The sequence below is a fragment of the Brachionichthys hirsutus genome, chromosome 20 (genome assembly GCF_040956055.1).
Source record: "Brachionichthys hirsutus isolate HB-005 chromosome 20, CSIRO-AGI_Bhir_v1, whole genome shotgun sequence".
NCBI lineage: Eukaryota > Metazoa > Chordata > Actinopteri > Lophiiformes > Brachionichthyidae > Brachionichthys > Brachionichthys hirsutus.
The window spans coordinates 8,498,144-8,510,687 of NC_090916.1; the positions used below are offsets into that span (position 1 = coordinate 8,498,144).

A 12,544-nucleotide genomic window follows, 5' to 3' on the forward strand; every position below is an offset into this window, starting at 1 on the left:
TGTTACTTTTATCTTAAAGCCTCCGTATATCTGTTAAAGGAGGTAGAAAACAAATCACTATCACTGACAGCTTTCAGTAATTAGTGTGGTTCACACTGTGCAATATTAGTGTCTTACCTCCACGCCATATTTTAGTGCTGATTCTGAATGTGCCCAACTGGAAGGAAATATACTTGAAAGGACGACTGATTGCACGTTGATCGTTTTTATGAATATCATCTCCAGTGTCTTGTAATCAAATCGTTTATTATTAAACTTGAAGAGCGGTGTGAGAAACCTGTTTCTGGATTTCCTGCGTCCTTCATTCCTTGTTTCACATTTTTTTTAAAGAAAGTAAAAGGCTTCTTATTTACAGTACAGTTTGTAGCTAAGAGGTGTCCACAACACTGATAAAACGTTTCTAAACTTCAGTGAGTCTCACATTTTTTCCAGTGGTGTGATTCCCAGGATCCTCATCCCGTTGGCCAGGACTGAGCACGCTCCGCTGAACAGCTTTAATCTGGCCTGTCGACATTTAGAACATGAGACGGCGCTTAATAAACACTTTCCGTGGAGGCTGCGACGTTAGCAGGCCCTGCTTTTGAACTTAATTTAAAGAAGATGTGCGACGGAGTGATTTTTCTCCCTACCTGCGCGACATCCGGAGCGCTTCCTTTCACTGGCAGCTCTTTGTGCGCCGAGGCGATCAGGTGGCTGGAAGAGATCGGGAAGCGATGAGCACGAATCTGGTTCTGCACCAGGTTCTCCCAACAACAGGACGACCTCCCTGCTCTTTACCTCAGCTTTAACAGAAAGTTGACGAGATGTTTGGGTTGCAGGTCCTGAGCCGACTGATGCAAAACCTCGTCGTAGCTACGAACACAGCGGGCGGAGTCGTTCATTAGATGTCGGGTGACGACTTTACCTCTTTCACGAACAACAATGCGTGACGGATTTGCTGACCGAAGGAAGTGCTGCAGGATGCCGATGCTTGTCTGCTCGAGCAGGAGGGATGGATCAAATGCAGATGATTCTAAACCTCCGTTCTTCTGTATTAAACTGGAGTCGGAACAGCACCGTAAGATACACAACGGAATATGTTTCGCACAGTGGAATTTGTGCTACAGACCTGCAAAGTCGAGCGTGAGAGTACTGGAGGAAGACTCCCGTATCTCCCTGCGCCTGCAGCATCCTGTCCCAGTCAAACGTGTAGTCGGACAGCAGGGGACCTTTGAAGTCCTGGACAAGTCGAAGCAAGACATCAAGTCATTGTTCAAAAAAAATAAAGAGAAGAAGGACGCTGAACCCTTTCAGTTCACCTGAACTATTAGTGCACTGATTCCCACTTTCTCTGCCGTGTCCTGGATGTTGTCCATTTGCCTTGTAGCTGTAAGAAGAGTGAGAGTAACGCACTTCCCTGAGTACCATCAAACACATTTTACTGAGATGAGTAATGTCGGTTTACTTTAACTTTGATGACCAGTCATTCTTCAATCAAAATCTGGAGTAAATTAGCTGAATACCATCGAAAAATGATCTTGCATTACTTCATGGTTGTCATTAAAGCACCGAAATACTGACTGCAAGTTAAAAAAAAAAAAATGCAGGCGTGTGCTCGTGTGTCAAAAGTCGACCATTACTTTTAGACTGGCTCATGTTGTGCAGCATCCTGGAACGAGCTTCATCCAGCACGTCGTCCAGGAACAGCACCTCGCCGCTACGGGTCTTCATGCCCCGCACCAGGCCGAAGGGCACGTGTTTACACCTGCAGCCGCAACCAGGCAGATCACAGCTGAATCTGATCCAATCTAAATCTGCGATTCAACCGGATCACGCCGTGAGCGGTCAGTACCTGTCGGCCCAAGAATGTCCCATAGCAAGCAACATCTGGAACAGCTGGCGAAAGTGACTCGTTTGATTTTTATCCGTCTTGAAGAGAAATAAACAGACAAATCTACATAATATACGGATATAAATGAATACAAATGTTAGGAAATCAAGACTAACGGAGAAAAACAGTTCAAACTTAATGGAAAGTTGGATAAAGCGACGCTACATTTAAAACTTTGTTGATATCATTACATATTTAAATGTTAAAAATGCCAATATATGCTCCATCTCACACTGTAAACAGAAAACAAAAATAAGCTGCTCTATTTCATCTCTGCTGGGCAGCAACTCGTGCCTTAATTTCCTTACCACATAAATCATCTCGTCAAAACTGTATTTCCCCGATCGGTGCAGAGCAGCAGCGAGGTCTCTGAGAACAGAAGTCACGATGGCACAATTATTTGTCTCAGAAATTCAAGGCAACCTGACATTTAACTGTTTCCTGTATGCGAGGGTTTCGCCCGGTGCCGACCTGGTGATGTAGAGACTGGTGCCGTCGCTGCGGAGAACCACACAGACGCTCCTCGCGTCCCCCGCCGGGGACAGATCCACGACGCTGGTCCCGTGCCTGCAAACACGAAAAGAAAACGCTCACATGTATCAAGATAACAGCGTAAATATAACTGGGAGGCGTTCACTGACCTACTGGCCTCCCATCACGCCTTTCATGTCAGCATTAATTTCAGGCCATTACGCAAAATGCCACATACTCGGTGGTTTCCAAGAGGCCTCGGCTCCGCAGCTGCTGCACCACCTCCTGGGCTTCATCTCGGTGAAAGGACTCTCCGGAGTAAACATCAAAGTGAACCCCTAAACGCTGAAAAGGCCCAAACACAAATGTTAGAATCAGTCCTCACAGCTGCCGCCGGGTAGAACTGTTCTGTGGATATATTCCTCGTTTCCCCATCGCAGCTTTTTCAGCACATGGCCGGGCGTCCACTGGCCACATAGAACTGCGCTCACCTTGTAAACGCGCTGATACTCGTCGACTGAGATGTCTCTGAACTGTTTCCATAAAGACAAAGCCTCGCGCTCATGCTGCTCCAGCTGCCTAAAGAACTCTCTGGCAGCCTGCTTCATGTCCTCACTGCGTTCTGCCTCCTGGTTCGCTTGAACATAAACCTGCAAGAGAAAAATAAATGTCCCTCAGACTCGCACCTCTACAGATGTCCAACAATCACACGTCCGTTAGACACGCTTGTGGGTCTGAAAGACGGCAGGTCCGAAGGATCGCTGGGACTATTCAAGGTGTGAAATTATTCAAACTCACTTCGAACAAATGCTGCAAAGCATTCCGTTTCAATTTCTCTTGACATCCAAACTGGGCGAATCCTGCTCCTAACAAACCTGAAATCCAAGATGGAAACTGATTAATCAGTAAAAATCTATCACAGATCATTGTGTTGATCGAATTATTCCAGAAGCTTCACTTGAATACTGACCGAACTGCATGCCCCAGTCGCCGAGGTAGTTCATCCGAATAACGCTGTTTCCGAGGGACTGTTTTAAATTACCAATGAAGTTACCTGGAGATGAAGATTAGATGTTCTAGTACAGTTGCCTGCCTTCATGTCAGCTTCTGTTTACACTAAAGATTAATTCAGGATGTATTTATGTTTGAAGCAGATGTCAATGATAAAAATCTAATAATTCAAACCAGATATGAATTTTATTTCCAGAACCAATGAAATGAATTAAAAGTTTTTGATTAGAAACTCCTTAAATTACTTCATCCTCAGTCAAAACTCACCAATAATTGTAGATCGTAAGTGTCCAGCATGGAATTTTTTGGCAATATTTGGGGAGCTGCAACATACGAACACATTCAGTCTGTCTGATAACAGTCTCTCGGGAGAGATATGTGAAAGAGCATTTATAAAACTAGCAAAACTTACCTATACTCAACTAATACTGTTCCTCTCTTCAGAGCATTTAAAAGGTCACTATTCAGCCCAAATCTCTCATCCTCTCCATTTCCAAATGGCTCCAACATTTTCTGAAACGGATGGAGTGAATCATGATCACAACAGAGGCAAGTAGAGACTGTAAATGCCACCCCTGCAGAAAAGAAAAAAAGACAAACCTGGACGAGAAGTTTACGATTGATCTTAAAATTGATCCATCCACCTCCAGCTGTTATGGCTTCCAGCACAGTGTCAGGAGTCAACTGGAAAACACAAAGCAGAAATCTGAGGTCAGATATTCAGTGAAAAGTTCTCTTTGCAGCTTCTTAGAATCGATACATTTATTGGATATCGGTGTCTGCTGAAAAAAAGTCACACATCCCAACAAAATAAGGAACATCTTTGTTCAATTAAAATGATCTGCAACGTCCATTTTGTATAATACATTTAGAACATACAACACAGAACTGTAAATATATGCTCGACTCTCGTCTGTGTCCATCTTGCCTGACTGGCCAAACCGTCTGTCTGCGCCTGAGTGTCACCGCCGGAAGGCAAAACCCCGCCGGTCCGTAACGCGCTGATGGACAATCTGAAGTCAGCAGCCTGTCTGAGCAGCACAAAGTTCAGGACGGTTTGACAAACGGGGTAAAGGGACAGACACACTCTATCAACTCACGACCGAAAACACTCAACTGCCTCTTAGAGACCGGAAGGGCCGACAGAGCCGGTAGGAAGGCTTCTTCGGGCTGCTGCAGCGTCCTAGCGAGCTAAACGTGAACACAGGAGACTAGCTAGTTAACGCTAGCTCTGTTTACGTGCATCGGGGTCATCTTCTGAGACTTTTAGGTTCTATTACCTTTGCCGCAATTGTTCTTCTGAAGAAAGAAGCCATTTCTATAAATTCGAAAACAACATATAAATGAATTTCTTAAAAAAAAAAAAGTACTGGGTTAAACGCTGCGAGATCGACTCTCATGCATTCATGCGTGCAGCACTGACACATAGCTAGCTACTGCACTTCCTCATTCGTTTGTTGACTTCCGCTTCGTTCATCCAATCACAGTCTACTTCCTCAACGTCATCACGACGGTGCGTTGGATTATGCACACTGTTGCTCCCGACAATTATTGTAACCAGTCCCGACGCTTGAAAACTAGGTCTTAATACGTTTATTATTACACAAATTATCTTAAAATAAAATAATATTTATATGTTTAAAAAAAAAATACCGTTTATGTATATCGTTAAAAACAGTAGCCAAAATAACATTGACAAATCTGTACAAAACGAACACATCCAATATAAACACAAAGGCAATTCACATTCACAGCACAAAACCGGAAGCAATGTGCACACTCAGACACTGAAATAAAGATATATATTTTTTCTAAACACTTTATTTGCTTTTCTTGAATCAAAGACCCTTTAATTTCGATACATTGATTATGAGTCAAGCAAAAAAAAAATTACAGTGTACAAATGTAAGAGCAGTAATGCTGAAAGCCAATCATATCTGTCTGCCTTGATTGTATCCACTCATCAATCCCTTTTTCAAAATATACATATAAAGAATCAGCAATACTAACATCCTTATGATGCAAGAAAAAAAAAAAAAAATTCCGTCAAAAATAAAATTGTGTGTTTTGGCAGGTCAGCCTTTTTACGAAGGCATGTGGACAAAGCAAAAATAAATATTGACAGTTAAGAGGCCACTGGTACAGTCACAGAGAGTCCTGGAACAGGTTGGCAGCAGAAGGCCCTCCTAATTCTGCCAGTGCGGACGTCACGAGCCGATGTCTGAGGCGGCGAGTCCACATAGAGGCAATATGGCACAGCTAGGAGAGACGTCCAACTAGACACACCCGGAGGAGTTCGCGGCGAATAATATTCTTGGGTTTCAGACGCTGATACTCAAGATACATCTGTGGAGGAGAAACCAGACAATATTGCAACACGGGCTTATAAAGACGGGGATTGACTCGTCTCTTATCCTCGAACATTAAACCGGGACAATCCAAACTTCTGCTTAGGGCTTGAAGAAGAGTCTTCACTTCTTACTGACGAGTTGGGAGTATCGGATATTAAAACTCTTACCAGGTTGCTAACCTAAGGACAGTTGGCGCAGCCCCTCATGAATATTAAGTGTGGCATTGGTGAATATACTTACAGCTGGAAGGCTGCTCACCAAAACGTCGCATCAGTTGATCATGTGTGAACTTGACGAATGCATCATATTGCTCTGTTGGAAGAATACACATTTACTGGACATGTGATATAAAGCGCTCACTAAAACTTGACGTCACAATGTTTTTAAAAAGACGATCCCACCTGCAAGCTTCGTCGTTAATATCTCGTCGTACTCCTCGCGGATTTTGTCCTCTCGCTCCTTCAGTAGTCGCTCACAGATCATTCCGACCTGTCGGAGAGAGAATAAAGGCTGCTCTTTCCTGGCGGGAGACGAGGCACCCGAGGGCGTACCTGTTAATGACAGAGATTAACCGTCACATCACAATAAATGTTACACTGCACATTTGCTCGTTTATTTTAGCTTTTAATTTAGAATGATATTTAAAGTTTAGACTCGTCTGAAAACTTGAGCAATAATCAATAATCAGCCACCTGGTTGTGACTGTCAATCCAAAAAAAGGTGCATCGGGTGGGGTGGGTGAGGAATATTATAACCATTTGTTACATTTCATCAAGCCATTCAGCATTAGTGGGAGATTTATTTGCTTCTTTATACATCACATCGCTATGAACAGATACTAAGCCTCACTACTCTGCCCTTACTTTACGGATATACCTCTTAAAACAAAGCAGAAAGAGTAATGATCATCATCTTTGTTTCATTCAGCTGTTGCAATAAATATATGGGCTCATTATGTAATAACTATGACAAGCCTAGTCTGAATGTAACGCCATAAAATTCACATCTGGTTTGGTAAAGTGATTTCAACGCATCACAAAAACGAAGCATCAACCGGACTTGTTCCGTTTGAGCGGCTTCTTTGTGATTTGCCTCGACCTGAGAAGCGACACAGACGCGATTGCAACACGCGCCGCATTCTTAAGGCTCACAGGCTTTAACGTCTGAGCGCAAACAGAAGGTGGTGGCACTGCGCTCCTCAAGGCGTGCCATCGGCAGCTACCTGCGTGAACGCTCTGCAGCTCTAACGGACAGCAGCCCTCGACCTGCTGGAAAGCACCGTCCAGGTGTCGTCGCTTCTGCAGCCGCTTGTACTCCTGCTTTATGTTGTGTAGAATTTGCTCTGAGAAAAGAAGAGAAATAAACTTACGTCAGGGAGACATTCTGGCAGAAGTTGCTCATTTTATTTGGCCTTGCCGTTGCATCTCGCTTAGACTAAGCAGGAAATAGCAGTGAAAGGAGCATTACAGCTAATTGCACAGCACTAACCCCATACAAACTTCCTGTTTTTCCAACTGAACTTCCCAAAAACACTGCAAACTGTTTCTTAAAAAAAAAAAACTTCCAACACTGAACTGAAACTGCTGCAGAGAGTTAGCCGAATTTAAAACGAGGTAATAATAATGTGATGGCAGCATCACAACGCCTGCAGCGTTTCTTCACGAACAAGTAACATTTAAAACGATTAGCATATAATTGCTAAATTGTGAATAGATTCGTTTATTACACAGAGGAAACGCCTAAGGCGTTAACATGAACTTAATTCAGTTTGCAGTCACAGCTAGTCGTATTAAAAAGGTACTTGTATATTAAAGTTTTTAATTCCTACCTGTGGTTAGTCTGGTCGACACTTGGCCGAAAGGCGAAGGCTCCATACGCAAATATTTCTGTGGCGAAGAGACGGGAGACATAACCGGGGCGCACCTCCTCCTTTTGGGCGAAGCCGCGTTCATAAGCGGATCGAAGTCCAGGGTTCTCTTCAGAGTAGCTCCGCAAGCCATCACTGTGAACGCTGCTTCAAAAAATGTCCGAGAAAAACCCTCAAATAAAGGCTGGACAGCCGCTGACTCGGGCCCCGGCTCCGCGCTACTTAAGCTAGCTCACGTTAGCCGAGTCGAACGGGAAGCAGCGACGGCGCAGGCAAATGGCCACTTATCTCTCGTCTCGCACAAATAAATCGAACAGAATCACAGTCGACGAGCGAACCTTCAAACGGCCTCGATAAAGTACGAGATTCTAGATTTGATGTAAAGTCAGATGATTCCAGATTAAGCTGCTCTATTCTGGAGTACAAACTACTGCGGCTCATAAGAGCTTACCTTTTATTCCGATCTAATCGACGGTTGTGGGCATGCGCGAGAACGAGATTTCATGTTGGGATATGTAGTTTTTGTTTCATGAGTCGCGATGTGCGTTCCGTGTCATACATACTACATTTCCCGACAGCCTTCAAAAATTAGTTTTTTCAAATGTGAGGTTTGCTAACCTCGGCTATTCAGCACAAGAAACACAGACCACGCTAAAGAAGAATTATAAAACCAGCAACAATTAATTTATAACCGTGTTTATAGAAGTATTACACGATATATTAAATATACAGTTTGTCGTTAAATAGAAATATGTTTAACTATACTAGTTTTACAGTAAATATTTGTTTATTTTTAACGATGCTGCAGCGGTTAAATAAAATATCATTCAGTATTTATGTTGAAATAAATTATATAATAGATGTTTCACAGAACTCATTATATGTGGCCAAGAAATGACAAGAACAGGGCAGATGATTATGTTAGATCGGCCACAAGGGGGCAGCAGAACATCACTTGTAGCTCCGGGTTGCTCAGCTGAAGGCTTTCATGTCCTTTCTTCTTGAAGCTGCAATTCTGGTGCAAAAAAAAATTAAAGATAAAGATAAAATAATTACAGGCAAAATGACAACCAGCGGCAACTTTATTCAAATGTTTGAAAACGTCACTACTAAAAACACTTGACTGATCGAGATTTTTTTTTCCTCATTATGCCACCATTGTACAGAAGCCACTTGACAGTTGACATTTTGTTCGTCAATATTCAATAATACAAGAGGCAGCAAAGCATACTGATAAACAGAAGTCTGGATTACTTTACACCAAGATAAATGTCTACAGGACAACTGTGCTGTGAGAGTTTTAGATTAAAAGTACTACATCGCATGGTCTCAGTTTCTTTTGCAAGGCCAGTTGTCAATTCTCCACACAATGCATACACACAGAATTCCATTCAAGTTACCAGCTAATAAAAAAAAAGACCCTTGCTTCTTTGTTTAGATAAGTAAAATTAACAGCAGACATTTTTTATATTATTATTTAGGGTTAAGCTAAAAAATACTTCACCAGACCTGTGCATGGGTTGCTTTTTGTTTTCCGAAATGATGCCCCCTGTTGCAACAGTAGTGATAAATACAAGCCACTGCAATAATCAAAAGGCTTTGGGGTTGGAAATATATCACCAATTCTCAAGGTATCACACACATATAAGGCGGAATCCAGAAAAATTCTACATCCGATGCGAGCAGCTATCGTCGGAAACTCGGTGTGCTTGTTGCAGCAGTGGCCAGCACGCTGCCTCCAGACTCCGTTTGGACGAGTTCGAGCTTCTCGCTGTGCTGTTGTGCAGCTGAATGAGTCGATTCAAACGCTTTATGTTGCAAGGAAACACTGTACAGTTATTAGGTATACATTTGAACAAAGACACGCCACTCTAAAGGTCTAAACAGCCAGCAAGTAAAAAGAAACAGACGACAAGGACAGCCATCACTTTGCCACAGAAATATGCGGTTACAGGTTTAACATTTTCACTTCCCCCCCCCCCCAGATCTCCATCGAGCGAGGGTTTATTCGTGATGGCGATCAGTATGTTTTGTTTTTAATTTTCTTGCTGAAACATTGAATCTCTGTACATTTGCCACTCGCTGAGTGTTTGTCGGGTGAAGTAGAAAAAAAGACGCGTCTAATCAAATCAAAGAGAGTCAGTTGAAATGTTTCTCTGCGACGTGTACGTCTTTGCAGAAAGTCTTCTTATTCTGATGGTGCAAGACACACGTCGATGTCTAAATGACACAGTAAAACATCTGGAATTAAAAAGACCAATAGCCCCTTGTCCCATAAATGAAGATATATTGTTTTTAAAACCTGAATTCACAGTACAAAAATATAATATGCCTTTACTAACTGGAGTCTATGGTAAACAGAAGACTTATGACAGTCTTAATAATACTTTCAATTTGTGAGTTCTTCCTACGAACTTGTAATACCTTTTGGCACTTTGGCAGACCGTGCACTCACGCGCTGACCGAAAATAACGCAACCACCGAAGCATCTATGGAGGGATGTAAACCGAGACCCTCAGGAGAGGACCGGACTTTGCTTTCTCTTCTCTCTCTCTCTCTCTCTCGTCGAGCATCATCTTTTCGTCGTTGCTAAACGACGCCGTTTGCTGAAGATGACATTTCACACAGCTACACTGCCTCAGCGGACGTTTCCGTCGACACAGACATCGTTACTTTGGCTATTTTCACAGTGGTCTTCACGCAGCTCTCCGTAGCCCTGCTGGCGGAAATGTTGGCACTTCTGTTCTGGTAGTCCGACTCAAGGCTATTGTCCAGCTGCTGGCCACTTCCCCTGCAGGCGTGGCAGGAGCTGAGGAAGGCGTGCCGCAGGTCCTTGCTCCTCAAGGCGTAGATGATTGGGTTGACAGTGGAGTTGAGCAGACAGAGCATGCTGCAGAATGCAAACACCGTCTTGATGTCATCGTCCATCCTCCAGAAAAGGTCGTAGACCATGATGGCGAGCAGCGGGCCCCAGCAGATGACCAGCACCACCAGGATGAGCACCAGGGTCTTGGCCAAACGGATATCCATGCGTGCCTGCTCAGGGCGTGTGGTCTGCACTTTAGTCCCTTCTGCCGTGTAGACCACAAGGCTCTTCTGGGAGGTGCGACTCAGCATCCGCACGGCGTGGTGGTGCGCCTTCCACAGGATGTATATGTAGGCGTAGATGATGAAAAGGACCAGAACGCTGGTCACGCCGATCCAGAACAGCAGGTAGTTCTCATCGATCAGGGGGAATATGTCTGAGCAAACAGAGTTGAGGCGCTTACAGTTCCAGCCGAGCAGAGGCAGCACCGCGATGACGATGGAGATAGTCCACATCACGCAGAAGGCGATGACGGCCTTGGTCCGCGTCACGATGCGCCTGTAGGCGAGCGGCCGGTGTATGGAGATGTAGCGGTCGATGGCGGTGAGGAAAAGACTCCCCACGGACGCGGTGAAGGAGGCCGTGACTCCGCCCAACTTGAAGAGGAAAACATTGGGACTGTCCTTCCTGTGGAAGACGTGGAAGTCCAGGAAGCTGTAGACAAAGATGACGCTCCCCAGCAGATCAGCCACAGCCAGACTGCCGATGAAATGGTAGGACGGCCGGCAACGGAGGGTGCGGGACTGCAAGATGACGCACAGCACCACCAGGTTCTCCAGCACGGTGAAGGTGCCCAGGGTGAGCGACAGCACGGCCACGGCCAGCTGCTGGCTGGGGGTCAGGATCATGAAGCACTCCATGTCCATGAAGTTCTCCCCGCATTGTATGTTGTTGGGCTCGTCGATGGAAGTGCTCCTGTTGCCAAGCAGGTCTGTGGCGTTGGTGGGGAAGAAGGGGATGCCTTTGAGGATGAGCTCCTCGTCCGTCGGCACCTTGTCCGGGAAGGCGTTGCTGCGGAACGCAGAAAGGGGCTTCTGCAGGGAGAACCCCACCTTGAAGTCGACGTCGTTGAGGGGGTCGTCATAGTTGGCGTCATTGGAGCCCAGATACTGTAAACCAGATGTAATAGTCCGGAAGGTGGTGTCCGCCACCCCGTCCAGCACAGATTTCATGGCTGCGTCTGATGGTAATACGGCAGTCTAAAAAGGCTGGGACCACCTAAAAAAAAAAAATGATGAGAAACATTTCAGCCATGTTTGGGAGGAAAGAAGAATCCTCTGATCAAGCGGCTGCAACCAGTTCATCCATGATATACAAGCTTTTCTCACTGCAATTATTTTTTATATATTTTTAAACTCTATTTTTTTTTGTACAAGATCTTCTCGTGAACCAGATCTGCCCTCTGAGAGCTGCCGTGCTTATAAATATTGTATCATGCACTCTGTGCAGCCATTAACGCGTCCAAGACGATTAATGTGGAAATATAAGAGCCGCAGAAGCAGACGGAATTAACATGAATATTTTACAACTCCACATACGTGAAGCTATTTCATATAAAAGTATATATTTTAAATAAACCGTTTATATACGCACGCAAATTTCAGTCATCTGATCTACATATAAATGAAATTATTTATTTTTCTAAAGTTTTGTCCAATCTGGGATTTCATTTTTTAATATTCGTCTGATTCTAATTCCGGATCGCCAGCAAGCAAATTTATCTTTGATCTGGCGCAAGGATACAAATACGCACGCGAATGCGCGCAGTGAAATGAGAACGCCTCGATGCGAAAACACTAATCAAACGTTTAAAGAAGAAGAAAAGAGATTCTTTACCTTACATAATTCTTTTTCCCAAGCGCGCAGAATCGCCTTTTATCGCCGCGCGTTAATCCAAGTCAGAAGCGCATCATCCAAAAAACCCAAAACAAAGATCTTACCGAAAAGGAGATCAAACCAGCGTGCGCGTGCGTGTGTTAGAATGAAGTCACCATATTCAATAGTTTCGCTTTTAAATGCTGTGTGTCACGGAAGTTTTTCAGACGTCTTGGAATGAGATCTTGTCGCTTTTGGAGTGCGCCTTTGGAGTGCGCTCCTGCTGCTCCTGC

General features: G+C 44.2%; 3 protein-coding genes across 4 annotated transcripts; all 3 read right to left on the bottom strand.

Moving 5' to 3' along the window:
- Window positions 1–379: 379 nt before the first annotated feature.
- rars2 (arginyl-tRNA synthetase 2, mitochondrial) lies at window positions 380–4,683 on the bottom strand. Its single transcript, XM_068753496.1, has 20 exons — window positions 4,633–4,683; window positions 4,470–4,543; window positions 4,281–4,383; window positions 3,953–4,036; window positions 3,765–3,865; window positions 3,620–3,675; window positions 3,312–3,395; window positions 3,140–3,216; window positions 2,833–2,991; window positions 2,580–2,686; window positions 2,342–2,437; window positions 2,179–2,239; window positions 1,832–1,908; window positions 1,620–1,744; window positions 1,299–1,366; window positions 1,109–1,218; window positions 943–1,038; window positions 778–852; window positions 630–693; window positions 380–504 (listed from the first exon to the last, which is right to left on the bottom strand). The coding sequence occupies exons 1-20, from the start codon at window positions 4,666–4,668 to the stop codon at window positions 418–420; spliced, it is 1,740 nt and encodes a 579-aa protein (XP_068609597.1). The 5' UTR covers window positions 4,669–4,683; the 3' UTR covers window positions 380–417.
- A 480-nt stretch (window positions 4,684–5,163) lies between these two features.
- Window positions 5,164–7,733, bottom strand: akirin2 (akirin 2). 2 transcript variants are annotated; one of them, XM_068753484.1, is made up of 5 exons: window positions 7,532–7,733; window positions 6,926–7,045; window positions 6,105–6,254; window positions 5,962–6,015; window positions 5,164–5,698 (listed from the first exon to the last, which is right to left on the bottom strand). In XM_068753484.1, exons 1-5 carry the CDS (start codon window positions 7,701–7,703, stop codon window positions 5,688–5,690), a joined length of 507 nt encoding a protein of 168 aa, XP_068609585.1. In that variant the 5' UTR covers window positions 7,704–7,733; the 3' UTR covers window positions 5,164–5,687. The 2 variants fall into 2 exon arrangements, with proteins under 2 accessions (XP_068609585.1, XP_068609584.1); XM_068753483.1 differs by having other exon boundaries at window positions 5,944–6,015.
- Window positions 7,734–10,198: 2,465 nt separating this feature from the next.
- cnr1 (cannabinoid receptor 1) lies at window positions 10,199–11,608 on the bottom strand. The gene has a single exon (XM_068753896.1). The coding sequence runs from the start codon at window positions 11,606–11,608 to the stop codon at window positions 10,199–10,201; it is 1,410 nt and encodes a 469-aa protein (XP_068609997.1).
- Window positions 11,609–12,544: the final 936 nt, after the last annotated feature.

Excerpts from the sequence above, each read along its gene's own strand:
- cnr1 (XM_068753896.1), bottom strand. The coding sequence starts at position 11,608 with ATGAAATCTGTGCTGGACGGGGTGGCGGACACCACCTTCCGGACTATT.
- akirin2 (XM_068753483.1), bottom strand. The coding sequence starts at position 7,703 with ATGGCTTGCGGAGCTACTCTGAAGAGAACCCTGGACTTCGATCCGCTT. Across the intron at positions 7,046-7,531 it reads GTCGACCAGACTAACCACAG|AGCAAATTCTACACAACATA; the intron begins GTAGGAATTAAA and ends TTCTTTTCTCAG. Across the intron at positions 6,255-6,925 it reads GCTGCAGAGCGTTCACGCAG|GTACGCCCTCGGGTGCCTCG; the intron begins GTAGCTGCCGAT and ends TGTCATTAACAG.
- rars2 (XM_068753496.1), bottom strand. The coding sequence starts at position 4,668 with ATGGCTTCTTTCTTCAGAAGAACAATTGCGGCAAAG. Across the intron at positions 3,676-3,764 it reads ACAGTATTAGTTGAGTATAG|CTCCCCAAATATTGCCAAAA; the intron begins GTAAGTTTTGCT and ends CGTATGTTGCAG. Across the intron at positions 1,367-1,619 it reads CAACATGAGCCAGTCTAAAA|CTACAAGGCAAATGGACAAC; the intron begins GTAATGGTCGAC and ends CTCTTCTTACAG.